The sequence below is a fragment of the Python bivittatus genome, unplaced genomic scaffold, assembly GCF_059951505.1.
Source record: "Python bivittatus isolate LINGU-HERP-01145 unplaced genomic scaffold, Pbiv_v1 ctg000220_np1212, whole genome shotgun sequence".
NCBI classification, from domain to species: Eukaryota; Metazoa; Chordata; class Lepidosauria; order Squamata; family Pythonidae; genus Python; species Python bivittatus.
Window position 1 is genome coordinate 8425787 of NW_028277048.1, and position 27328 is coordinate 8453114.

Here is a 27328-nt window from a genome sequence, read left to right on the forward strand (position 1 = left end):
TTATAAGCTATCACCTAAGATTGAATTATGAACTTAGAAGTCTGATTGGTATCACAAATTTGTCATGAATTCACAAATTTATTATTATTTTGAGGGACTGCCTCTCCCCAGTCACATCTACATGTCCGATTGGTCCAGCAGGAAAAGCATGTTGCAGGTCCTGTCCACAAAGGAATGTCATCTGACGAGACCCAAGAAGAGAGCCTTTTCTGCTGTGGCACCTGCCCTTTGGAACATCATTCCCCTGAGGTCAGATCGGCCGTGACCTTGCTGGCTTTCCGGAAAGGCCAGAATACATGGCTTTGCCATCTGGCCAGTAACATAGGTATGGAGCCTGCAAAGTGGCTGTATTGCTAGAGAAACTGAGTAAGCTCTCCCACAGATTATGGCTTTTTAAATGGTTTTAATTATTATTGTCTTTATGTTTTAAATTATTTTTCTTATGTTTTTGGTTATTTTATTGTATTGTTTTTGTGTTTTTAACTTTGTATGCTGCTCAGAGTCACGTGGCTATACTAATTTACCAAACAAATGAATAAAGTGGCTTTGCATAAACTTCTACCCTTGCTTATTAGCATTCATATAAAAACTGAATAAAAATCATTTTGAATGCATACATTATACTACTGCAAAGTAACAAATATATATTTTACACTATATAATTTGAGGAAGACATGTAGTATCAAAAGAAAGTACCCCTTCTCATAATGTCCAATACGTCCATTTTATGGAAGACAGCTTTACACGTAACAGTAAAAACAGAAACCAGTGAGGAAGTGTAACAAATGCCATATAAACAAAAAGTGACTTATGACTTTCACACAGTTCTATCCATTGTTATATGACTTGTCTCTATTCACATTATATAACTGACCTTGAACTGATCCAACAAAGTAGTTATGTTCTTAAACTATTAACACGTAGATTTTCAGATAATGTGTTAAGTATCATGAGGTCACCCATAATGAATTAACAAACACAACTCCTGAAAATGTTAGCAAAAAGATGGGGTGTGGAAAACAAACTACCATTATCACTTGGCTGTAATGTTCTGCATATGTATGTCAATCTAGTAGAGAAAATAAGATCAAATACATAAAAACAAGAGAAGCCAATGGCAAAACCTCAAAAATTTAACTATTTTCAAGAAGCTTATTTTAAAAAAATCAAATGCAACTATAGGCCAATATTTTCAAACAAGAACAGCAGGAAAAATTCAGTATCACGTACTCAATATTTAGAATATCGATATGAAACAAATACAGGATTTTAAACTCAAGACACATCACTAATTTCTTGATGTCATTAGTCAAGTTTCATCTGCCATAGCCAAGATAGAAATGTAGTAAGAAATGTACTATATACTAGTCAGTTTTCTACAGAATTTAGAAATATAAACATTACTGATGTACAATGATAGCCTTGATTATTATTATTTATTTAAATTTATTGGCAGCCCAACTCCAGTGGATTCTGGGCAGCATACAAAACTAGGGAAAACATAAAACAGCTAAAAACACTGAATCAAATAGACAGCCTAGACTAAAATAATCTAATAGAAAGGAAAAATAAACAAAACAAGGGCCATTGAACAAATAATAAACATCAACCCCAGGCCTAGGACCAAAGCCAGGTTTTCAAAGCTTTCAGGAACCCCAGGAGAGAGGGCACCATCCTTATCTCTGGGGGGATGCTGTTCCAAAGGGTGGGGGCAGCAACAGAAAAGGCATACTTCCTAGGTCCCACAAGATGGCAATGTTTAATGGAGGGGACCTGGAGTATACCCATTCTGCTGGAATGTACTGGGCAGGCAGAAACAGTTGGAGACAAATGGTATCTCAGATATCCAGGCCCTATGCCATACAGGGCTTGCTGATGTAGCAAATAAAACTATCATTTACAGCAGATGCTGTTCTAACTTTTTTAGCAACTTCAGATGCCACAGCTAAGGGTCAGGAGTTATGAAAATTCCTCCTCCCCCAATCTGTTACATACAAACACTTTGCTATAGGAAATCATTCCCCCCATACACACAAGAAATAAACAGTGATAGCTGTATACAAACTGGTAAGGGTCAAAAGCACTTCTTAAACAAGTCATTGCCTGAAAATCAATTAATAACTGAGATATTTCATAGAATCACTGCTGCTTTGAAGGAAGAAAAAGCACTGCCAATCAGAAACTTCAGTACTAACCTGGAATCACAGCCAATCCATACTTGGCCTGGTCTGATATTCAAGTCACTTCTCTGGCACTTTTGCCTTACCCTAGCCAGCCCAAGGTAATACTTTCTGGTTTCTCAGTCACTCTAATCCACTTATGTCAGATTATTCAAGGCCTGCAATAAATATATATATAAATAGATAGATAGATTAGTACTGGCTTCATGCACATTATGCTTAAAGAACTGAAGTATTTTCTAAAAAGGTTTTCAATCTAGCTACTTATTCCAAATGATTTAAGTCTTTCTTAACCTACCCTCTTAGCTATTAAATTCATTTCAAATTCCAGTTCTAATATTTTACAATATAATCAAGATATTTATTAGATTTATATCTCATCTTTTTGTACAGAAGCTAAAGGCAGTACTCCTTCGTCTTATTTTTCCCCACAACAATCCTATGAGACAGACTGGCCCAAAGTCACCCAGTGAGCCTCCATGGCTGAGGGTGGACTAGAACCTGGGTCCCTCCACTTCTACTCCAACACCTTAACCACTACAACACACTGGCTCTCAAGTCGTGTTCAGTTCACTAATAAGTAGCCCATCTATCATGCCAATCACCTCATGCATAATTATTTTGTTTACACCATCAAATACAGAATAACCAGCTCACATTCTTCTAGCCAACACAAGCAGGGCAGACTAAGGAATGCTACAAACTCAGCACATTGCTTCATCATTTTTGTATCCAACAAGATTTTATACAATGAAGACTTAATGAAACTGCCAAAACAAGCTTTTAGAACTAATATTTACTTTTACAATGCTAGGGTATAACACTTTAAGAAGTTAAGATTATCAGCTCTTGTCCATACTGTGGTATTTCTCCAAGGTCTGACTTCTTTTTAGATCAAACTTCATCTTACATACCCTAGCAAAAAAATGAGTAATTAGATTTAAACAGCCATGTATGCAAAAATATCCAGCTAAAAAATTTGCCACTAAATCAATCATGCATTTTCCCATCTTGCTTTTTATTTTAATATGCTAGAACCACAGCGTGAGAGTTGTTTAACTTTGGTTTTCCCCAACTGAAGAATGAGAAATGCCTCCATGTGTATTGGGCATGCAGGCATTTGGGACACAATTCTATATCTATCATACCTACAGCAAAAGACACTCAGAGAAATTTAAGCTGATGGGCCATACAAGAATTGTTTTATTATGTTTGTTATTAGAATAAACAAACTATACCACAATCTATATGAAGGAAAGATCAGACTTACAAACACTACTCTGGAACCAATTTGGAGAGAAATTTACAAGAAAGATAGGGAGGTATTTCACAGCAGGCTTACAAAAGCAGGCCTATACACAAAGGGGTCCTTTTAATACATACACGCCCCCAATAGGCAAGAAAAAATAATCCTACAACCTTTGAGGAGAAACTAATACAGAAAAGAATCAAGAAACACTGCCTTTTCATCTAAAGAATATGAAACCAGGCTCTAAGAAAACTAAATAGACTGCAGTTAAAAATTTTGTCCATATCAACATAAGAATAGCTCCCTATGAACTCGGGGAAGGAGGGGGTTATGAATCAGAGGACACAGTCTCCTCCCAAAAGAAGCAGCAACTTCCCTCGGCCCCACTGCAATATATTGACGTGAAATAGCATAATTGTGTTCATCCAAGATCTTTACCTACTGTTACCTCAACCACAGTTTTTATACGATTAACCCATTTGCCTGGGTTCAGGTGGAACCCTGAACGAAGTACGCGGGCTGGCTTCACACAATTACACAAGGCTAACGCGTTGGCTGGCTAGTTCGTGGTTCAGTATGTCGCGTTTACCTAAAAGGAGAGGAGAAAACCCGAAGCCTATCAGAAGAGACGGCTAGCGCGAGACCACTCTCCGGGACTCACGTGCCTCCTTTTGCGGGTGATGTGGAGAGAATGAGATTGGAGGTAGTACTTCCCCTATCTCAGAGACGAAGTACCTCGTAAATTGCTAACCAATTCCCATCCGAAGGAGGAGCTAAGGCAAAACCACCACTTCCCGACTTCAATCACCACCACCACCCTTCATCTCCGGGGGAAAGCCAGGGCCCATTGTCCCGCCTCAGCAAACATCCCTTTCCTCACCCCACTTCCCTCTTCCCTTCGGCCACAGCCTCAGCTGGTCTCCACCTTCGCGGATCCCATGCGCCCCTCCACCCCCCGCTGCACAGATACCTGCGCCGGGAAAGAAATGGAGGGGGTGTCAATGCCGTACCCCGTTGCCTCCCGCCGCCGCCATCTTAACAGCAGTCCCTGAGCCTCAGCCCCAGCCAAATCACGCGAGAACTCACCACCGGGTATGGAGCGAAGAAGAGACGCGATAATTGAGGGAAGAGAGGATCGGACGAGAACTAGAGGAGTGGGGAAGGAGACAAGTCATGGGGAAACGGAACTCTCGCGAGACGTTGTCTCAGGCAACCACTTCCCACGAGAACAAACCCGAAGGGAACGGCGTGAGAGCCTGCAATGGAGTTCACCTCCGGGGGGCTCTGTTCCTCAGGCAAAATATTGGAAGGGCCATTGTAATAATGCACTGGGGTTCCTCGACCTGAATAAACAATCTAGTTAATAATGCTTTGCTCGTGGTAAGTCCCGCGAGAACCAAGGCAGATTGTTCACGCGAGAATCAGCGGAAAAATGCGAGTTTCAGTCACGGTGTTTCCGGGTGTCTTTTTTCTTCTGCTTGTTGCAAAACTCACGAGTTTTTGAAAATTACATCACGCGAGAAACTGTCCGCGGCCCATCCTGACTAAATCCTGAAAGTTTAATCAGCCTTCTACCGAAGGGGCGGGCAGAAAGGAAGTTTAGCACCTAGAAGAAACTCCCGCGAGACTTTGTAGAGCCAGCTGCGAAATGCCGAGACTTGCGTATCTGAGCCAATCGTTGGGGGGGCGGTGAGGCTAAACCTCGCGAGAGCTAATGACGGCTTGCGGAAGTGCTTAGCGCCCGTTTAAGCTGTAGCGAGATTTCGCAGCTGTTGGGCTCTGGGGAGGTTCAGGGAAAGCGACGGAAGCTAGGCTGGGGAGAGGCGTCTCGGGCACCGCCTCGAAAACGAGGGCTTTCCCTCTTCTCGCATAACTTCGTGGGCATTCGGCGGAATTCTCGCGAAAGCTTAAGACTGGTTTCCAAGCAGACGATACACTGGGTTGCCGTTGACGCCCTCTAGCTGTGGAGGTTTGTCTTCTTGCCCTCGCGCCCTTCTGAGTGCGCAGGCGTGTTTCGGAGCTCGTGGGGAAGTTCTTTCCTGCGCAATGTGAGCGCGAAGCTGTCTCGAAAGGTCCAACTTGGTTCTGCTTGGAAGGGAGACCACCAGGAACTCCCGGGGCTGTAGGTTAGAACTGGAAGTCAGCCAAAAAAAAACATCTTGGAAGAAAGCACCGTCAGGCCACTTACCTGTTGTTAAGAAATTACATACACCTGTTTAGGAAGGCGCCAGGAATCAGGTTTCACTTAAAGGGAGAATTTACCTTCACTTCCATCACTATTTCTTGAGATTAAATGATAGCTTTAGATTTACCAGCCATGTATTGGAAGTGTCCAGAAGGGCAGTTTTAAATTATTGTTCAAGTCTGCGTGAGGTTTTTTGGGAAATTAGTGCAACTTTCTTGCAGATAAATACATGTAGGATTGCAGTTCCAAACACATTGTAATTATGTCAGTTACAATATAAAGTCTGTTGAAGTAACAGAGATGGGAGGAAACTTTGCTTTTTTTGTTTTTAATTAACACAAGGCAGTAGGCAGTTTTGTGAGAGATTACTTCTCGTACTACAAACACATCTCTACCCTATTGTTGACCAAACTGGTTTTGTAGCTTTTTGAAATAGAACAAAAACTTGTTTAACCAGATTACATCAGGTGCTGTAATCTTAACCTTTTTCTATTATCTTTCCTTAGCTTTAATAAATTACCAGCACTTTGCAGGTGTTTTCCGTCCAAACAGATTTTTCTATTAAATGTAATCATGAAATATTAGGACCACCACTAGTTGATGGTAATACTTGTAACATGCCACATCCTAATAGTAGTATAGCAACAACTGGAAAGGGAGAGCACCTGATATAAACTTAATTCAAATTAAGTTATGTGTGTGCAAACATGTTTGTATTAAATCTGGTTCACACAGCTCACACATAGATTTTGAGTTATTAAACTCTTGTGGTTTGTAAAACATAGCTTATGACAATGATATGATTGTAGCCAACTATATTCAGCAAACTCTGGCATATTTATATTTTTGATTGTGTAAGTCACATTTAATAAGTGCAAACCCAATCTAAGGCCTAGTTTATACAATACAGTAAATTATAATACTGGCTGGTTATGTGTTCAGTCTCACCCTTGTATATAAAGAGCATTTTCCTTACTTTGGTTCAGTGTTTTACCCTTGGCACTATCGGCAGAGAATTTTAGTAACTGCACTAACTGTTCAACATATGAATTAGGTAAACCAGAGTCAGTTGAGACATTGTGCATTTTATAAGGTTCTTTACCATGTATAAGCATTTTTAGGAAGTATAAAGGAACTCCATACCACCCATCTCTTAGATTACTGTGGTGAGCTTACCAAAAGTATTGAGTTTTGTTTAAGGGCCATGCATATATGATTAAATTGTTCAACATGTTTTGGATGTAATAACATATCCTGTGCTAATCCATTGATCTGTAGATCAAGTTTCATTACTTTTATCATCTCAGATTATAATAGACATTTAATTTGGCTTAGCATATTATGTAAACCTAGCCAATCATAACTTAGCATTTTATATGAATCTAGCCAAATTATGGTTTATTAAATCATGGTTAAATATACCTGAGACTGTTTGGTGAATCAGGGCCAACCCTTATTAATATTTAGAAGTTGCAAATAAAATATAGCCACCTTCTCTGACCTCTTGATGTGTTGGGCTAAAATTCATATCCAGCATATAGCTGGCCACAGTGGCTGAGATAAGGAGGGTTGTAGAGCAAACATCTGGAGGATACCATTTCAGGGAAACCTGAAATAAAAATGCTGCAAACATAAGGGAAACATATATACATACTTTTAAAACATACAATATGTGACTTTGATATGCATGACTCATACAGATTCATGCATAACTGGATCTTATGCATATGTGCTTGGAAGAAAATCTGGCTGAGGGGCTTACAACTGCATTTACTCCAAGAGAAATACCGATTGCTGCCTTATGACATGTGGAACCTATGGGTCTAAATTGGGTCACCTATATGCACACAGCCCCATTTTTCAGCAGTACAGTACTTACATTTTGCCTAGTGTTATAAGAACAAAAAAGCAATTTACAGCTTAATCCCCACAAAATTGAATTCCAGTTTTAAGGTGTCTGCGTAGTGTTTGTGAATTCCCATGAGGTTTTGCAATCCACCCAAACAGATTAGATACTGTATCCCTCTTCTTTCTTATTTTAGGTTCTATCTATCCATCCATCCATCCATCCATCCATCCATCCATCCATCCATCCATCCATCCATCCATCCTAAAACAAAGAACAGGGATATAGTATCTAATCTGTTTGAGATATATATATATATAAATTTGTCACTGCCCATCTTAATAAAAAGCTAATCTATACAGTAGTTCATTTTAGAAAAGGGAATTTATGAGAAAGTACAACCACTAGAGGGCAGCAAATACCACTTGAATTAGGGAAACTAGTAGGAAACAGACTTGAAATAGTACTGTCCTGGGATTTTTAAACTTTCAGACTGTGGAACCTGTTTTAAAAAAAAAACAAAAAAACTTGGAATCCCTGATCAAGGGGCAAAACTCTAGTGATAGAAAATTGGCTGTGCTCAAGTTAACTTTAAAAAAACAAGCAAACTTTGTCTCATGGAACTCCTAGGTTTTATTGTTAGATTTTTTAATCCCACCTTTTAACAATCCTGTGAGATAGGTACGGCTGAGAGAGGGTGACTGGTCCAAAGTCACCCAGCTGTCTTTCATGCCTAAGGTAGGACTAGAACTCACTCTCCTGGTTTCTAGGCCAGCACCTTAACTGCTAGACCAAACAGCTCTCTGTGTTCCTCAGTACACAGCTGGAAAAACTCTAGGATAGGATAGGAGCAGCCTTACTTCTGGACTTCTTTAAAGAGTTGAGCTTGAATATTAAACATGACATAATTTTTTTTTGATTATGACAAGAAAAGGGTTCCCAATTAAATAAAATACATGTAGATATCACATATAAATTATAATGTATGCTCATTTTTGGCTTCAATACATGAGATATTCCAAGTTCTGGAAGATAACCTTTAATCTTAAAAAACTCTAGTCCTTTGCATATTTTTGGAAATATGAAGACTGGGCAAGAAAAAGCACTTTTGGAACAAGATTGAAAGCAGGAGAAAGAAATTACTTATTAATTTAGCTCTGGCACTTGCTTTCAAGAGGTATTCAGATGTCATCACTACTGAGTTCACAGGTAACTTTATGATGATGAAAAAAGAACTTACAGCTGAGAGATTATTTCCAGAAAAACTTCATTTTAGAAACAAAAACTTTCAGTACCTACCTACAAGTGAGAAACACTTTTTAACTTGCAGTTTCCACACATCCTTAATAACTCTTTCATATTCTGTTGGTTCTATTAGTACAAGCTAAAGCATAAATCATGGTTAACAAACCATTTTGGCTGTATTCACACAACACATATACCCAAAGCAAATAATGTCATGGCATACCATGATTGCCTGATTCATATGATAATGGGGTTTGAGTTTGACTTAACCACTGTAGTTTAATGTGCTGTGTGAACAGAAGCTATGATTCCATATCAGTGCATGCATTTTAAAAAAGCATAAGAACAGGAAAAATACTGGCAACCTTCCCTATATCTCTGAGCGCTCTATGTTCTAAATACTATATTCTTTAATACTGTAGTTAAATATAGTATACAGTTGTACTATATTTAACTACAGTACTAGTTATATTGTAAAAAGTATAGTGTAATATAAGAACTCTAGTCCAGACTACACAGATTTTACTGTAACTTTGCTTACACAGCAGTTATTTATTGATTAAATCACAAGAGGCTATCTAACATAAGCCATTAACTGTAATTTACAAAGTAGAATGCCAACAATCCAGAGACAGGTGAGAAAAAACTCTTGATCATGGTATGGCTGTTCTGCTATATGGTAGATCCAAATGCTGAATCAAAAACAAATCCTATGATGTGATTATGAGTAAAGCCAAACACACATCCTTTAGCCAAGTTCCTATGATCATTTGCAGGCCTTCATTTCCGCATCTCTCAGGAGCTCCACCCTGGAAGGATAACTTTCCACTCAAACCTCCATCAGCTGGCTTCAACCCATTTTGGCTAGTGATTGCTTTGCTGCAGTGGTTACTGCCATGTGGTACCATTCAGTCACTCTGTTGCTATTTTTTTCCTGCGTCATTGCTTGTGGTTTGTATTCTCCCGATCCTGGGCTTCTGTCTCAAGGCAGGAGCTACCTGCAGTGGGTTCAGGAACTAGCTCGCCATCCACGATATGGTCCTTGTTGGATGGGAGCCTTGGGACAATTGGATGGTGGGTGCAGGGAGCTGAATGAAGAACAACAAAGCCGTATTGCGCTAGCATTTGCTCACTGCCACCTACAACGGTGAGTCAAGTTTCTTGGAAGATAAGCTGAAGGAGTCTAGAATCTGGGTTTAATCACAGGGTGGAGGAAGGAGTTAAAATTCTATCCCAGTCTCAGCGTTCCTGTCCTTTTAACTTCAAAGTGACAGGGAGGTATGCTTTCACCTATTGTTGCAGCTTCGTTTACTAATCACAGCTGACCTTCAGGTTGGGCACAGCTCTGGGTGTATGCTTTATAGTAGTGGTGCACAAGCAGGTTTACTGAGGTCATTTTGCCATCACTTTTTATCTGTACAGACAAAGAAAGTAGAACCAGGAGGGATGGAGAAGAACAAAGTCAAAGCATAGGGCCTCTCTCCATCCCCAAATTGAAGTGTTCTCTGCCCACTCTTGAGCCAACAGAAAATGATACTGGCATGAAATTTGCTTTCCCTGTTGCGGGTCCTTATCCTGCCACTGTTCCCAGTCATTGCAGTCACCTGACTTTGTTCAATGATAATGATATACAGACTTTGTGGCTGCCTAATGCTGTCCTAAGGCCAATGCAGCTAAAGACAGTTTAATCCTATCTCACTCTTAAGCCAGGAATAAAATGCAGATACTTCTAGGATCAGCCAACCATTGTTGTCGTGATACAGCAGCAGCGAGAACAAGCTTTAAAACACTTCAGGAACAGCTGGATGAAGCTGCTGAGAGTGCATTTAGGTTCAGTAATCTGACACCAAGTCAGGAATCTCAACGATTTCAGCTAGAAGTTACTATTTTTACTTTATCTGTGTAGACCTATTAATAATGTGCTGTTTTACGGAATGCCACAAGCTACCACTGCTGTGCTGCTTGCCTTGGGAAGACAGCAAAGCAGGGGGCTTCTGTTGGTGTGGCCAACTTTTCATAGAAGAAGATGATTCCCCCCCCCTTCTTCTTTTCCTAGGCTCCATAATTTTTCCCCAACCACTAAGTTTTTGTCTTCTACTTGACAGGTCTGGGAGGAGGTTCCCACCCTGTGAAGTTGGTAGCTCTATCCGCGACTGCACACAACACATGGATCCAGTGGCTTTTGGAGTGTACACTGAGTTTTTCACCCATGTTCATACCATCTGTTATTTTCTACACAATGAGGCTTGGCAGCAGCAAGCTCAAGATACTGTGCACAGGTCAGAAAAAGTAATTTTGTTTTTTGTTTTATATTGAAGGCTGAATCCCCTTGGGGGTAAACTGCTGGGGGATGGGGGATTGCATGCTGGTGGTAAATGGGGCAAAACCAGTGGGTAGTATAGAACTAAAAGTGGACAGATGCATCCCTTCTTTCTCTCTACCTTGAGCTTCTTGCCCAACAGGTTGCTAGGGAGGAAGAAGTCCCTTTTGCTGGAGGTCTGAATTTATCACTCACTGAAACTTTTGAAGCTGGCCATAGAGCATAAATAGTCCCAAGGCTGCAGGTTGCCTACCCCTAATCCCAAGGGTAAGAGTGCTTTATCTAGAAACAGGCTAAGTGGGTAACAACAAGCTTTGTCAGGGACCCTTTAGAATCACCAACCACGTTGGTGGTGCTCTTAAATCCAGAAACAATCCACCAAACCAGAGGAAACTTGACAATAAGTATTATTTTGTTAATTGAAGGTGGAAGACTGAGACATGTCCTTCTAATAGAAAATTGCTTGTTAAAATAAGGAAATCTTAACCATGGGCAAACTATATCAACGGTGGCTTGTTTTAGGATTGTAAATTGCTTTGAGTGCCTTAATGAAAATACAGGAAAGTAATAGAAAATAAATGAGCAGAACTGAAAGCAATCTTTTGTGCATCTTTTTGTTGTTTTCTGATATTGATATTATGTTGAAGATAGTTTTTAATTACTAAGATGCTCAGAGTTGGTCAGGCTAGGCTGGTTTATAATTATGGACAAATAATTAAGTAACTTTTAAGTGCCAGATTGTGCAGCTGCTCTAAAGAGTGGATACCATGTGACTCCAATAAAAGATGCAGCTGCTTTAAAGAGTTGCAGACAGGTGCTCCATTTGTGTCCTCACATGCTCTTAAGCACCTTTTTAGAATCAAATTTGAGTGTTCTTCCTGTTGCTTCTGCAGTCACTTGGCCACTGCAGAGCAGATTTTTTTCTGGAAAGGAGGGAAAAGGAGAAATGGACTCCTGAGCTGTTCCTTTTCAGAGGGATCAGGTGCCCACAGTATTCTCTGAGGAAGGAAAAGAGGATTAAGCTTGCAAGAAATTTCTATTCCTCTGTTCAGTAGCAGAGTATCCTCCTTCCTCTTGTTTTTGCAATCTATAGGCAGCAACTACTGTACTTAAAAAGGAACTAATTCAACAGTGTTCTTGTCCATTTTATTGCACTGTGGCATTGTCTTTTGCCAGCCAGCCGGTCCTTTTTATTTTGCATTACCGATTAAGGACATGACACTGTTCAAGTTGCAAGCTTTTATCTTGCTGTGGGAAGAGAAGAGTTGTTGCTGAAAGAGTTAAACAATTGGAAGTCAGCAGTCCTGGCTGATTTACTAGTAATCCCCTCCTTGCCAGATCTGTAGAACCTTCAGAATGTCATTCCAGCCATTGGAACTGGCAGTACTCAGTGTAGTGCCCCACATCTACATGGGGAGAGGTGGTGAACTGCCCCCAAATGACACTCTCATTCCAGTGTTTCTAGTTGTAGGTTAGCTTCAGAAGGACAGGTTATCTAATGTGGAAAGTGCAGCCTATCACATCTACTTAGCATCATTCTTTATCTAGCTGACACTTGGTGAAAATGGAGAAAAAGTCACTTTGTGTAAGGAGGGAAAAGCTCAGTGAGTAAAGCTACAATTTGGCTGTTTATTTGGGGTATGATTAGCAGTCTGTAACCTGAGGAGGGCACAGTGAAATTGGCATTTGTGGTTCCTGCCTCTGTGTGTGGTTAGAACTGACAGTAACAAAGGAAGTTACATCTCAACTCAGGCTTAGATAATTGAGGAAAGTATATGTGAGCGTCGAACAGAGGCAACAGACGTAAATGGCTGGCTGTCGTTATATTGTAGACCCCAGCTTCCATCAGCCCAGCTGATAGTAACGCTGGGATCCGTTCAGAAACATTTGAAAGATCACAGGTTTCCACTCCAATACCTTAGGATGCAGACTATGGTTTATAAGCTATAACTCATGAGTACATGCTGGATCCTTACAAATGCCAACTTCACTTTTGTGGGGGATAGCAACAGAGAGCAAGGCTATCAGGAGGGAGGGGGCTCATTCCAGGAAGGGAAAGGAGACAAAAGACAACACAGTCCTCAGGGGGAGCGTGGGAAGCATAAGAGGTTCAGGATAGCCACTCCCTAGAATCTCCCAGGGTATATCCACTAGTTGCAGTAGTATAGATTTAGTCTGGCAAGATTCTGTCTATATGGTGCAAGCAAATAAAGGAACTTAAATCAACTGGACTGTTTCACGGTTGTTCTTGGGCTGGGCCTGACAACTTTACAGTATTGAAAGATAAATCTAACAATCCTTATTTCCATTACAGAGATTTAAAAAGTGCAACCCCCTTTTATCCTTCTCTGTTTAGAAATAAACAACGTGAGCTGTGCATACTTAATCAGAAGTTAGTCCATATAGTTCAGTTGGCTTTATTTTGAAATATCTGTGCATTGAGTGGCCACATTCCATTTGGTGAATCCTTCACCAAAAAAAGCCCTCATCCCATCCAGTGACCTCTAAGTCTCTGCTTAGCCCAGTGTTTCTCAACCGTGGGAACTTTAAGACGTGTGGACTTCAACTCCCAGAATTCCCCAGCCAGCATGCTGGCTGGGGAATTCTGGGAGTTGAAGTCCCCACATCTTAAAGTTCCCACGGTTGAGAAACACTGGCTTAGCCATATCAATTCCTTACATGTTTTGATGTCTCCCATCCAGAGATATTTAATTCTTGAAATATTCCAAGGCATGGGCTGGTTGGGAATACTGGCAGTCCCCATACCAGTGCATCCATGGCAATGGGTACTTCTGAGGTTCTGATCCAATTTTCAAAATTTCACTTTTGCATAGCATGCAAGATTCAGATCGGAGTAATGGATAAATATTTTTCCTTTTCTATTTAAGGCTCTGTCAGGTTTCAAGAACATAATTTGGAAGCAAGAAAAAAAAGGCAAAAACAAAAAAAAAGCACTGCTGGAGGAAAGATAGTAATGGGATAATGATATATTGTGGACCTTAGTTATAGCAGGAAAGAAAAGGGAGCTGGCAGGTGACTAAGGCTTCATCCCTGATTAATAGTCACCTGTTTTAAGATCACTTTGGGCAGAGCATGCACATTTCTAGCTTATCTCTATAATTGTGAAAACTTTAAATGTGGTTAGTCTAGGTTGCAATGTTTCCAAAGCCAGCCTTTGGTGATCTCATGCCAGTGCTGTGTTGCCACTGATATGCCAAAATAAACCTCTGGGTGGGCAAGTCAGTAAGAACCCTTTCAGGTAGGAGCACTTTTTGGAATATGGTTTACTTTATAGTAAATTAGTAAACAGTAAATTAGTTCCTTGTCCCTCTATACCTACTAGGCTGATATCCTCTTCTGAAATGGTGGCCCAACAATTGGAATCTACCAACCAACTTGCAGAAGAGACTGCTCGGGCCCAGAATGCCACCTTGCGCTCTCAGGAGCAGATCCTGCGAGATGGGGAGGTGCTATGGCGAACCCTCCGTGACTCCTCCCAAGGTGACCTGAGAACAAAGCTATATCAGTCCTTTTAAGAGTTTGCACTGATATGCTAGATATTACAGAGATCAGCCTACAGATACAGCCTTTTCTGTAATATTTGTGAAAATCCCTAGTGTTATATGGTAGGAGTTTCTATTTTTAGAAGTATTGGAGTATGCTACAGTACTGATATATTGACTCAAAAAAAGCTTTTCTGGAACCACTTTCAGTTACACATGTGTAGGGAAGCATGTTTTGGTACCCTAATCAGCTTTATTTTAAAAAAAAAGTAGTGACTTCCCTCTAAATTGCTTGCAACCCATTGTTTGAAACTTAAGAAATTGGTTATTTGTGAATCTGAATGCAAGCCACACAGGATCCATTAGACCAGCTGGTCTAATAAGTGGATTGGAAATCAATTACCTTTTTGATTTTGTACTTCTTAAAACTTTGCAAGGCAGATTTTGACTCCAGTAAATCTGTCAGAATGCATATGTTTTAGGGTATGATGCATTTAGAAATGTATTCTTTAAGATACATATGTGTAAAAATTCATTTCATAGAGGAAAAACTTTTCTAAACTACTTATTTCTTTGCTTGGATTACGCTATCCAAAAACATGGCAAAGCAAGGCACAAACCTGGTATTAACAGATTTGCAAATGCATGTGTGCAAAGCTTTCTTTCCCAAGAACTTGATAGCTTAGCACTTGTTTCATATTGATCACATATTACAGGTAGTCCTCGTGTTACGACGGCAATAAGGACTGGAATTTCTGTTGCTAAGCAACATGGTTGTAAAGTGCAATGTCACATGACCACATAGCTTAGCGATGGCAATCCCGGCAGTCCCAGTTGCCGTTGTAACCCCAGGATCATGTGGACTGTTAGGCAAGGAGCTCATGTGGGAAGAGATGGGAGCCTCAGGCAAGCAGGCCAGCAGGCAAGAGCTGTGGGTAGGGGAGTGTAAGCGGGTGCCATGGGTGGACGCTACAGAGCATGGGCGGGCAAGCAAAAAAGCAATGGAAGCAATGTGCAACCTTCGGCCAGCTTCCCCATTGACTTTGTGGGTAGGAAACCAGCAGGGAAGTTCACAATAGTGATCATGTGACTGTGGGATGCTGCAAGCATTGTAATTGCAACCTGGTTGCCAACCGCCCGAATCATGGTCATGTGATTTCAGGGACGCTGTGATGTTTGCAACTTCAGGGACTGGTTGTATGTCTCCCTTATTCAGCACCGTTGAAACTTTGAACTGAATGAGTGATTGTAACCCAAGGACTACCTGTAAACCATGTGTTTCTCTGAGGAGCTCATTGCTATATAAATTATTCCTACAGGCTACCATAAACTGAAAGTTACAAACAAATCTGAGATGTCTGTGAGGTTTGTTATGAAACTGGCATTGGAATTCAGGTCTCCCAAGCACCCTTGCACATTGTGAGGATTTTTGCTGCATTTTCAATTCCAATCCTGAGAAGCATCTCTATCATAGCAGGCTTCTGTGCAACTATCTAATGTATTATATACAAGCCATACTCAAAGGCAGTGCACACAGCACATGTACCCTTTGCAGCTATGTATCCTCTGTACATAAATATACCTGTAAGTATGTACACAGCCATATAGCTGTCTGGAGATTAGGAGGTTGTGCCTGTCAGCTGTTATTGTGCCAGTCTAACCAGTAAAGCCACATTCTAACTGGTATGCTTAGAAAGACATGGAGGTGCCTTATACTGAGTCAGAGTGTTTGGGTATATAGCTTGATGCCACCACCCACTCAAGTTAGCAAGAGTTCTTCAAGGTGAATGCCCTTCCAGCCTAGGATGACTACAAACTTCAATGGGAATCACTGAAATTTAATTTAGGCTCTTCTGCTTGCAAACATGTATTATGGCCCTTGAATTCCAAGAGTCACTTCCCACTTTTGAAAATTCAGGATTTGTTGAGTTGTTCAACTCAGCCCCACTTTTCAGGCTTGCATAAGAAGCTACCAAGCTTCATAAAACAAGAATTTGAGGAAAGGACCTGGAAATGCTAGCAACACCCTTGATCTGTAATGTTACTTGTGCTATAGGATTCAAAGTTAAAAATTGTGCAATTTTTTGAGGTACAAGTATTGTCAGGGTTATTCTTGACTGATACCAGAACTAGACTCACAGGCAACAATTCAAGAGCACAGCCCAAAATAAGCTAGCTTTATGTCAGGTACAAAACCCATAAATCCAGGAACTTCAGAGTGTGAGGTACAAGCCATGCATATAGCAGAATCAAAGTTCAACTCTGATATCTGTTTTTCCCACTCTTGTGTAATATGCTAAGGGCTTCTCACTTTGGGGCAGGAGAAACAGTTGATAACTAGCCATGATTATTATAAACCACCTGTCTGGTTTGAGTTTTTTGTTGTTGACCTTGCCTGATCTAGCTCTTCCATGTATGCATATAATGCACAACAGATGGGAAGAAAAGAATATAACAGCATCGCAAAATTGCAGGGGAGAATTAAGCATTACAGACAGTGGACCTCAACTATACAGGGGGCCTTATTCAATGGTAGAAACATGCTTTCTGTGTAGGAGATTCCAGATTCTTCCCAGCCATCCCCAAATAGGACTGGAAACACTCTTCCCTAAAATCCTGAATAGCTGCCATGAGACACTGATGTTGAGTGAAGTTCTGACCACTGGTTTGAATCAATATAAGCAACTTTCTTGCCATCCAGAGATTCTCACTGTTGGAGTACAAAGAACAAATAAATCCCATAAAATCCATCACCACCACCCCCAGCATACAAGAACCATACAGGAAGAAAGAAGGCCAGCCCTGTCAACATGTGTAAAATTGTTTTCAGAGCCTTGTAAAATGTCAGTAATGAGAGGGTAAGGTACAGCTCTGAAGGTAAGGTTTTCCCAAGCATCAGGGTCATGACAGAGAGAGCCTATCTTCTGGCCCATAGCCTCCATCTCCTGAGAGGCAGGAGGCTCAGTCCTGTTTCTGTAATTCCTCAATAAGGAATTATAGAAACAGGACTTTAACATGCCAGAAGGGCACCAGATTAGAGAAAAATTAAGGGCATCCCCCCCCCCCACAGCTATGTGTCCTTGTGCTTTGAATTAGTGTGTGACAGACATAGGAAATTTGGGGGAGTGTGTAAGTGGCCCAAATAAGATATCCTGTTTGTCTGGGAGGGCAATGGCTTCTTGTCCTTCCTCTCCCTTCTGCAGGCATGCACCAGGCCTTCCAAGAACTGCAGAATTCAGCCATCGAGCAGCGAGTAGCCTTTGCAGAGATCTTTAATCGGGTGGCATTCCTGCACCGCTTTGTAGTAGGGGAATCCAATGCACTCTATTCTGTCTTCTTCCATCTTTTGAGTGGTGTTACCATACTGCTGCTGACCTCTAGCCAGCAAACTGCAGGAGCTCGGTGAGCAAAGACAGAAGGACATAAAATGGGGAAGTGCCCGATTGTTTAGTGTTCCAGTCCTCTCAAAATGACTGGGCCAGGAATGCAGGTGAAGGGTTCAAGATTGCTTTGAAAGTATCCACAAATGTATTTCTTGGTGCAACAAGAAGTGGTACAAGATGTTTTAATTGCTTTTATTGTCATCTGTGAACCGCCCAGGGTTATGTTGCATAAGATGGACAATTATCTAAATGTTTTCAATAAATAAATAGAATAAGACCCTTTGATATAGTCAACCCAAGTAATTTGGGTCCTATAGTATACTGTTCCTTTTCTGGTGGAATTGATAAGACTGCAGAAGAGGAACTGTAGAGTATCTGTTTTTATCTTGGACATCCCTGGTTTTAATTCTAAGGAATTCCAGATATTGCTAGGATTTAATTCCTTCTGAAAGCTTGGAAAGCCACTGTCAATTAGTGTTGGCAATAAGACCAGTGACCTAGCTCAGTGTAAAGCAGTTCCACTGCTTGTCTTCCCTGCAATTGTGCAGCAGTCATATCATCAGACTAAGTAAAAACTTAGTATAAGACTGGACATTTCTGCATACATGTACCTTCCAAAAGAATCGAAGATTCAGCTTTTTACACCTTTTGTGGATGACACCAGATGAGGAAAAAGGAGGGTATCTGCAACAAATGGGGAGTAGAGACATGGTTGGATCTGTACGGAACACTGCATTTATTATTTTATAGTGTTATCCATGTTTTCAGCATTTAACAAATGTAATCTCTCTCCTGTCCCAAAGTTGGCATCTCGCCTTTTACCAATGAGGTAGCATTCTCAGCAGGTCTTGTTAAAGCCTGATAAAGGTGCAGTTCAGTTTTTGATGCCAAAATTTGTTTTCCATAAATATGAGGACTAAAAATTAGCTAAAGGAAGCTGCGATTTTCCGAATGTGTAATTGTGCAAAGACCATAATCCTCCATTCTTCTATGAATGTAAAATATAAAATAGATTCTATACTTTCTCTTAATGGCCTTTTATTCCCCCTTTTATCTCCAGGTTAATTTTGCTGACCTTGGTGGGAGCTAATATTTATCTAGAACGTGTCATCTGCAACCTTCTCTTGGATAACTCAAAAGAGGGCTATGACCTGACGGTATGGTCATTCACTTGCAATAACAAATGGAGGGGGAAAAGGTTGATAACCAAAAATATGCTGTACCTGGAGTGATGCTCTGATGCTGATCTCAACTGAGGTACTGTCTCGCTGTTCCAACACAGATGACGTGATGAGCTTTTGTCCCCCACTCTTGGCCCACAGTGCCATGATGTCATGCTCACCCTTGTCAAAGGAAGCGGTTACAGTTCAGCAAGCTTTTAGGGGAGACATGGCACAAGAGAAGCAGCTAAGCAGAGCCAATTGATTCTGAGGAAGCAGAAGGAAGCTTATGGTTTCCAACCACCAGCTGAATTCTCACCTTAGTTTGATTCGGTGAAGAGGCTCAAGGATTGTCTTACCATTAGCAAAACACATGCATGCACAAAGAAGCCATACTTTAGGAATAAAATCTGAGTTTCTAGCATTGCCACCCATACACTTGAATTAAGTTCATAGCTATACTGAAGCTGGAACCCAAGTGCCTGGTTCATTGATGGGCCTGTCCATGTAGTGACAAAATGTGATGAAAAGTTATAGCCAAGGGTTTCAGTGCCAGAGCAATTAAAATTCTGATTTCTTTGTTGAAATTAGGCAGCCCTGGTATTTGTGTTTTGTTTCTGTTATTTTGCATTATTTATTGTCCAGTTATTGCAGCTATCCTTTAATCTGCTTTTGTTAGCCATACAACTGCAGTACTATCCCTGAAGAAGTCGCAGGGCCTGATCATATGTGATTACAGAGATTTTAAATAACAAGTCTCACTAATAGTACTGCATTTACCCCAAAAGAAGATAAATGGAAAAAGAGGACAGAAATAACTCATTTGCTCTCATGCAGTAATGATATTCTCAAAAAAATCCTTTCTCTGCACTGTGGTGATACCTGAAAAAAGCCCCCAATTATGCCAAATGGGGGCTTTGTGTCTGTCAATAAATGCAGTGAGAGAGAGGGATTAAGTTACATGCTGTATCTCTTTTTGCATGCTAAAATATCGACTGAGAAAGATTTTCCTCTCCTTAAGTGATATATTTAAAAAAATCAGGCAGAACATTTAAATACGGCATGTTGTTAGAACCTCATTCAGTTATCAGCTTGAGGCTCATCCAAATGTTGCAAAGCATTTTTCAAGCATATTTCTGATGCTGTGAGGATTAGAAATTTGCCTTTTTGGTTCTTTCTTTAAAACTAATGTATCTGTCCAGGAGATGCAGGTTGGAACTTCCCTGGCATTTCTAATCCAAATGCCAGAGAAAATTAAACTTCACAAATTCCATTCTGGAGTTTTGTGGAATTGCCAGAGTAGTCACTCTGATTATTACTACTGAATTTACATTTGTCAGTGAGTAATTTTGAAAGGGTAAGGAGAAAATCAGCATCCTGGTGAGCAGGAGCAAATTTATTAGAGCACATTTAAAAAAAAAAAATAGGGTGGGTGCTTAGATGTTCAAAATGAGGATTTCCATTGCTTAAGTTGAGATCAAAAGGGAAATAGCTGCTCAGACACAGGGGCCTGTTTGTTCTATAAAGATGCCACTGCCATTCATGGTGGGGTGTGCAGACATTTTCCCATACTTCTCCAGTTGCAGGAACTGGACATTTTTCTGCAATAGCGTCCTCTTTTTAGGGAATAGGCAATTCTCTCTTCCCCCAATTAATGTACTTTTAATTTTTTATTTATCAGTAAAATAGCTTACAGTGGACACACGTGATATGAATAGTTATTTCTAGGCCGCAAAAGCACAATGTTGTTTCATACTTTTTCTCTTTAATTAACCTTTGGGGAAAAAATCAAGTAATTTAGAAAACTTCAGCAAATTATAAATAATATAAATAAGCAAGATTAAAACTATGAACTCAAGTATCAAGACAGAAATCAAATCACTTCATTTAAATCAGCAACCAAATCATACATACACAACATGGTATAAATTTGTATAAATAATCCCAAACCTAAAATTAAGAAAGAAATTTATTTCTGGTTCAGAGTTAAAAAGAATTGGGGAACCTGCTTTGGGCCTATCAAGGGACAGCAATGGATTTTTATTTTCCGGTTCTTCAGACCACAGTACAGAATATTGCCATTCTTATGTATATCTGTGGATCTGAACTGGAAAGCAAAAAAAGTAGACTGTGACACATCAGGGTAACTGTCAAATAACCTTCCCTGTTGTGTGTGTGTGTGTGGAGGTGTCCTAATTTTATTTTTTTGCTTCAAAATTAAAGTACAATCCCATTAACTCAGGGAGGGATCTTTCTGAAGGAACTGTTGCTTATGCTGATACCAGTTTGGAAATTCCTCCTCCCTCCCCTCCCCTCCCCTCCCCTCCCCTCCCCTTCCCTCCCCTTCCCTTCCCTTCCCTGGGGGGAACCCTTATGGAAAATAAATAATCATAAAAGAAACATCAAGATAAAATTAGATTATATCTCTTGAAAGTCTTCTGTGTCATTCTATTGAAAAAGAGTCTAGACAGAGGTTGGCAGAAAACACCAGGTATCTTTGCTGCAACTCAAGATGGATTTACTCTTCATAGTCCCTTGCTAAACCTAACATGCCTGGAAATGTTTTAATGCTTGGTAGAAAAAAACAGTTCTCTATACTAAGATATATCACTTGTTTGTGAGATGGGCGGCTATATAAATTTGAAAAATAAATAAATAAATAAATAAATATAACTGAAGATAACATATGTGATGTATGACTCTTGTATCCTGAGATTATTAATCCTGTGAATTTCAGTATGTTTCCTGTGGGAAATTAAGCTTGCAGTTTTTTGATATAAAACGCAGGCTCATTTTTCCCTCAAATGTTCATCTTTTCAGTAGGCTAATTTAGGAACTGGAAGAAAGGCTATTAGTTATTCTGTTTGGTTGTTAATTTTAAGAGTCAGAAATCCTTGCTGATTTAGTCCACATTACTCAATCTGATCCTCTTTTTGTCAGCTCATCTCAGGGCATCAGTCCAATCAATATAATTTCAGCCATGCAGTACTGAGGTGCTGGCTGCCACTTGGAAAAGATTAGGAAAGGAACAGTGTAGATCAATGTTGATGATCAGGGATCTGTGGTTGTGACAGCTAAACAAAGCTTCCATATTTTGTGGTAGTATGCTCTGAACACACTGCCCTGAGATATGCTTGTGAAACTGTCATAAGCACCTGGCTGACCCTTGCCAGTGACAGATGACTGTACTATACTTGATAGAACAGCCTTCCCCAACCTGCTGCCCTTCTGATGTATTGGAATAACAACTTCCAGAAGTCTCAGCTATAGGGCCAACCAGAAAACCTGGTTGTTTTAGTTCCACATGTCTGGAAAGCTTTTCTTCTTTGTTTTTCAAGTACTTATAGAAGTTCCATTTGGCTATGGTTGCTGAAAGCCATCATAGCACTCATCTGTTGCCCTCATCAAATTAATTAATTTTTTTAAAACAAGCTGTCTTTTTAAAACAAGCTGTCTTAGTGTCCACCAGGAAATTCAGTAACTTCATCATATGTTTACATTTTCAATTTAAGTCCATGGGAGATTGCAACTTGCCTTTGTTCATAATGAGATATTTGATGAGAATTCTCCTTGCCCCAGTCTGTAGAGAAGGTAGGGTTTCTGTGTTGAAGCTCAAGGAGCATATACCCCATGGTTGCCCCTCTGTTAGTGACTGAATGGGGACAGTCAGACTGAATTTATCTACACTTTTTCCTCATAGGAAAGCATCTCCTCCTGGGTGGGTCTGTCGCGCCGGACTTTTGCTGGACTGTGCATAGCTGTGCTAGCTTATTTTATCTGGACCTACAAGGACCCAGCCAAACAGAGCCAAGAGGTGCTGCAGAGTCTACAGGAGACTCGGACAGAGATTCAGCAACTTTTACAAGAAACTGGTAATGAATGACGAGCAATGTGTGGCTGGGGACTTGAGGAGGAGGAAATGGCCTTGCTTTGCCCAAGGAGCAGTCTGTATTAGATCATTTGATGGAAGATGCAAAGAGAGAGGAGCTGATGTTTCTGCCCATTTCCAGGTTGGGGAAGCTACTCGAGGGAAAGGGGTACAGTAAGGAAAGCAGTTGGTTGAAACTGGAGGAGGGTATGTGCATCTGTAAGTACTTCAGGCTGTTCATCTAATTCCACCTCAAAGGGTTGGGGTACTTGCGCAGGATGTATGAATGCATCATTGCTACTTAGAAATGAGCAACAGGAGATTTGAGGGCTGTGGTTGCCTAATGATACTAGCTAGCATCTCCCCTGTTCTTTTGCTTAGAAGAGCATGTGAGGGCTTTCAGGATGACATAAGTGCCTCTGTGTGCATCACAAGTAAATGGGATATGGAGATGCTAAAGACTACGCAATGAGAAAACCCAGGGGAATGGCCTGTGCTCCAGTGTTCCAGACCTAGATAATAAAAAAATTAAATAATACAGAGATTATAATCTTCTCTGGCCCAGGGTATAGAATGCAAGCATGTCAGGCTTCTAGACCTTGGTATGTTCTCAGTATGTGCGGTCTTTTTTTTTTCCAGAGAGGCTGTTGGCTAAACCGGAGCTTCTGTTTCAAGGCACCAAGCCTAGAATAGAAAAGGAGGTGTTGAGTGACATGGGTGTCTCAAAGCTGCTGTTCTGTTCAGAGAACAGAGCTGAAATGGACGCAAAAGAGCACTGGGCTGATTACCGGAGAAGTGAGTACCACCTTCATGGAGGAATGGAAAGGTGGAAAATAGAATTGGGGTCACTTAGTGGCTAAAGGGCAAGTCCTGGAGAAGGGAAGCACAATGTTAAATTTCCCTGCAAAGCTCATTGAATGGACCTGCCTAGATCTCTCTCTTGTCCTGATCTACCTTACCAGATTGCCATGATGCTGAAATTTGGTTCTGAAGGAAGAGCAGACTTTGAAAGAATTAAACTTTGGAAGCTGCTACTTGCTGCAATTGTGTTTTCAAGTCATATGTGATGGGTCCCCCCCCCCGCCAATTAAGCAAGTGGGCTTGAACAAACTATTTCCATCTGAATCCTTTTTTGGGAATTGCTGACCTTGGTTGACCCAGGCTATGTTTGCACACTAAATCACAAAAACTAGTCAATTACATTTTAGTCTAGTGTGTTTTGCAAACCTGGCTTGTATGGTTAGTTTATGATTCAGTATTTTGTACAAATCCAGACAATGCTACTATTCCATAGGGAAGGCATCTTTGAAAGTCATCAACAGTGTTTTTCTTCTATTAGATGAGGTATGGACAAGCAGCCCCAGGCAGAGAGAACGGCCAACTTCCCAGACTCGTCATTCATTGTCTCGCCAGCACAGGCAATCCCAAAATGCTCCTACTCAGCTGCTGATGATCTCTATGCCAGTGGATGGGGTGAGTTAAAGCCAATAGTGTTGCACTGAGCCATTTGGTGGAGAAATTGCTCTACAGAAGAACGAAACCATGCTGCTAGAAGTGATTGTGGGAGTTATACTCTAATGTGCATGGAGGGCACCTAATTGGGAAATATTGTTTTAGAGCTGGCTGGGGAATTCTGGGAATTGAAGTCCACACATCTTAAAGTTCCCAATGCTGAAAAAACACCGTTCTAGAGACTTCTCCATCCTTGCTGTAGAATTTTGGGAACTTAAAACAATTCTCCACTTTTCCTACAAAGCCTCTAAAGTATATGCTAAATGCCCTCATGTTGCTAGGGCTGATTCCCAAGCTGTGTGTTGGGGTAGGGGAGTGGGGGGTGTTAAACTTAAAGTGGGGAGAAGTGATTTAGAAACAACACACATTGCAGAGGAAAGAATTAGCTTCCCAAAATTTACTGTGACCACACTGCTCCACACTTGCTAACCAAGGTTCAGCAGGGCTGAAATTTGCAGTTTTCCAGTTCACTTATTTAAATTTGTATATTATGGAGGACAGTGGGTTTTTTCCTGTTCTGGCTTAATTATGCTATTAAGGCAGGGGGTAATGAGGCATGGCAACACCCTTCTCAATTTTTACTCCAGCCCTTGATTTACTTTTACATTTCAGGAAATATTGCACATTTTCTATAAATTTGGAATACTTGAAGTTTGGCATCCTTTTCATGCTTTTGTGAAATAATGACATGCATTGAGCCTACTTACTTTCTGCTACTACACTGCAGAATTCAGCAATTAATTTACTCATGGTTGCTTACCTTTCAAATCCTGGATTGAACTGATAGCAAATGCTGCGTGTGTCACAATACATTTGCATAATTCTGATTCTGATTAAAGACTTTGGGGAGGAATTAAAAAAAAATTGGCACAAAAAACAGCCTGATTGCTGGAAAACGGCTTACTGCATTGCTGTAGACCTAGGACCAATTAGGCTTCCCATCCAGTGCATATTTGAGAAATAGCCTGTAAATTCATTGGTAATGCAGGGTCCCCGCTCTAAGAACATGGTTTTCAGTCATAGGTAACCACAGAAAAGAAACAGTGTTGAAACTTCACAGGCTTTTTGTGTCATGCTATTATTCTGCAGCAGAAACAAGCGTGCTTCTCTAACGAGGAAACTTTTTTTCCTGTTTGTCTATGCAGAAATGTAATCTTTCATTCTTTTGAGAAGCACACCGCATCATACACAAAACCCTTCTGCCAGCACAGGGCAATTATGTTTCTTACCTTGCAATGAATGAATAGTCCAAGGACCATGCTGCCAGATAAGATTTATTTATTTATTTATTTATTTATTTATTTAAATTTACATAGCCATCCATCTGACATTCGTGACTCTGGACAGCTTGCAGTTAAATTAATAATAAAGTAGGCCTGTGGATATTTTCTATATCAGGTTTGCCTTGCCTGTTACAGACTCCACGGTACAACCTTCGGAGCCGGCAGTCTCTACAAGACCCAGACCCTTCCACACGCTATGAAGCCTGAGCCCCAATGCCCGCAAGAAAAGCCAAAGAGGTATCACGTCACTGTGCACCAATACAGCCAGAGGAAGCAGCGTCTTTTCTGGCAGGGTTTTGGTCAATAATCATATTTCTTTGAGTAAGGGAATAAGCAGCCCAGGATATAGGACTCCTTTACTTGATTTTCCCTATGAGTATCCTAAAATCTCTGAGATATTAAGCAACCTGAGCAGGCAAGAGTTGAGCCAAATATTATTATGTCCTGGGTTTGATATGGCCTGCCCCATTTTCTTAATGCAGCTACTTTTGATTTTCTGTCCCTGGCTTGCAAGAAAATAGATCAAGAGATCAAAATGGTTACAAAGAGTTTTTTAAATTAAATTTAATTAACTCTAGGATTTCCCCTTGTACATGATTTGGCCCAGTAGCCTTCTTTCTGCAACTCTGACTAGAACTGAGGTGTTCCCCTGAGTCACAGTCCCCAGGAATGGCATTCATGTATGCTCTTTTAGAAGAGCAGAACTGCACTCCTGCTTGTACCTCTGTTCAACCAAATTTGACACTGAGACTTTATTTTTTGTGAATCTGCTGTAATACTAAGAGCCAAATCTGAGAAAATGCTAATGCAATTACACCCTTATTTTAACACTGTCTGATTTTAACCTGTTCAATAAAATTTCTTGATAAAACAGCTCATTAGTTCTTCATAGGGCCTAGGCTGTCCATTCCTCAATGATGCATGGGTATGATGGGAACCCCTTTGCATCCTTTCTCCTACTGGTTCCATGCTGGGAACAGTCTTCCTGAGGTAGATCAAGTAGCAGCCCAGCATCCAGCTTTCCTCAGTCATCTGTCAAGCTGAAATTCATAGCTGCTGTCAGGCTTGCAGAGAGCTTGGTTGCAATTTTGTCTGTAGAAAAAGGGAGGAGACACAGGGCTAGAATCAAAACGGTTTCTGCAGGAACCTCTGTCCCGCTTTTTAAAATGTGCAGTTAAGAGGGAAGCCTTGATGCCCCTATGAGGGGCTTGTGGGGGTGAATTAAACCATGTTCAGGCAGTTGACAAAAATAGAAAAAGTTCATGGTAGTTAAGTACATAGGGAAGTCACTCTTGAATTAGATAGCCCTCTCTGCGTTTTAAAACCATTGGGCAACGTGCAGCTACTGAACTCCCTTCTGATCACTACTGCCATAAAAATGGAGGCAGGAAACACAAGAACTAGAAATTACAGATAACAAAGCTTATGAACCTTTCCCTCTACAGGGAAACAGACGAACAAACCAGGGGACTGTTCCCCTGAGCACTTTTTCCTTACTGTTCCCTGTAAGGGAAAAAAGAGGGTGTTGGGGAAATCATGGCCTAATGTCAACCCTTCAAGGTAGACCAGACTAAGGAACCAATGCCGTGTAAGT

The 27328-nt window shown here is 40.7% G+C and overlaps 3 protein-coding genes across 13 annotated transcripts in view; 1 reads left to right on the forward strand and 2 right to left on the reverse strand.

The window, feature by feature from the left end:
• The window catches only part of HUWE1 (HECT, UBA and WWE domain containing E3 ubiquitin protein ligase 1), a 111240-nt gene extending 106723 nt beyond the window's left edge, over positions 1 to 4517 (reverse strand). For all 3 annotated transcript variants that reach the window (XM_088137784.1, XM_088137783.1, XM_088137782.1), the window contains exons 1-2: positions 4400 to 4517; positions 2196 to 2338 (exon numbers count right to left, since the gene is read on the reverse strand). The gene's annotated coding sequence lies outside the window, so the exon portion shown is untranslated. The remainder of the gene's footprint in view (positions 1 to 2195; positions 2339 to 4399) is intronic.
• Positions 4518 to 5247: 730 nt separating this feature from the next.
• LOC103048400 (uncharacterized) lies at positions 5248 to 26607 on the forward strand. 5 transcript variants are annotated; one of them, XM_088137793.1, is made up of 9 exons: positions 5248 to 5398; positions 10811 to 10984; positions 14369 to 14526; positions 17732 to 17930; positions 18972 to 19068; positions 22772 to 22943; positions 23579 to 23734; positions 24279 to 24412; positions 25850 to 26607. In XM_088137793.1, exons 2-9 carry the CDS (start codon positions 10872 to 10874, stop codon positions 26039 to 26041), a joined length of 1221 nt encoding a protein of 406 aa, XP_087993919.1. In that variant the 5' UTR covers positions 5248 to 5398; positions 10811 to 10871; the 3' UTR covers positions 26042 to 26607. The 5 variants fall into 5 exon arrangements, with proteins under 5 accessions (XP_087993919.1, XP_087993916.1, XP_025025318.1 ...); XM_088137790.1 differs by lacking the exon at positions 5248 to 5398 and adding an exon at positions 9587 to 9852; XM_025169550.2 differs by lacking the exon at positions 5248 to 5398 and adding an exon at positions 9587 to 9852 and having other exon boundaries at positions 25870 to 26607.
• The window catches only part of GNL3L (G protein nucleolar 3 like), a 43813-nt gene continuing 42199 nt past the window's right edge, over positions 25715 to 27328 (reverse strand). For all 5 annotated transcript variants that reach the window (XM_025169549.2, XM_088137788.1, XM_007432868.3 and 2 more), the window contains exon 16: positions 25715 to 26826. In XM_025169549.2, coding sequence (XP_025025317.2) covers positions 26759 to 26826 — 68 coding nt within the window. In that variant the 3' untranslated portion in view covers positions 25715 to 26758. The remainder of the gene's footprint in view (positions 26827 to 27328) is intronic.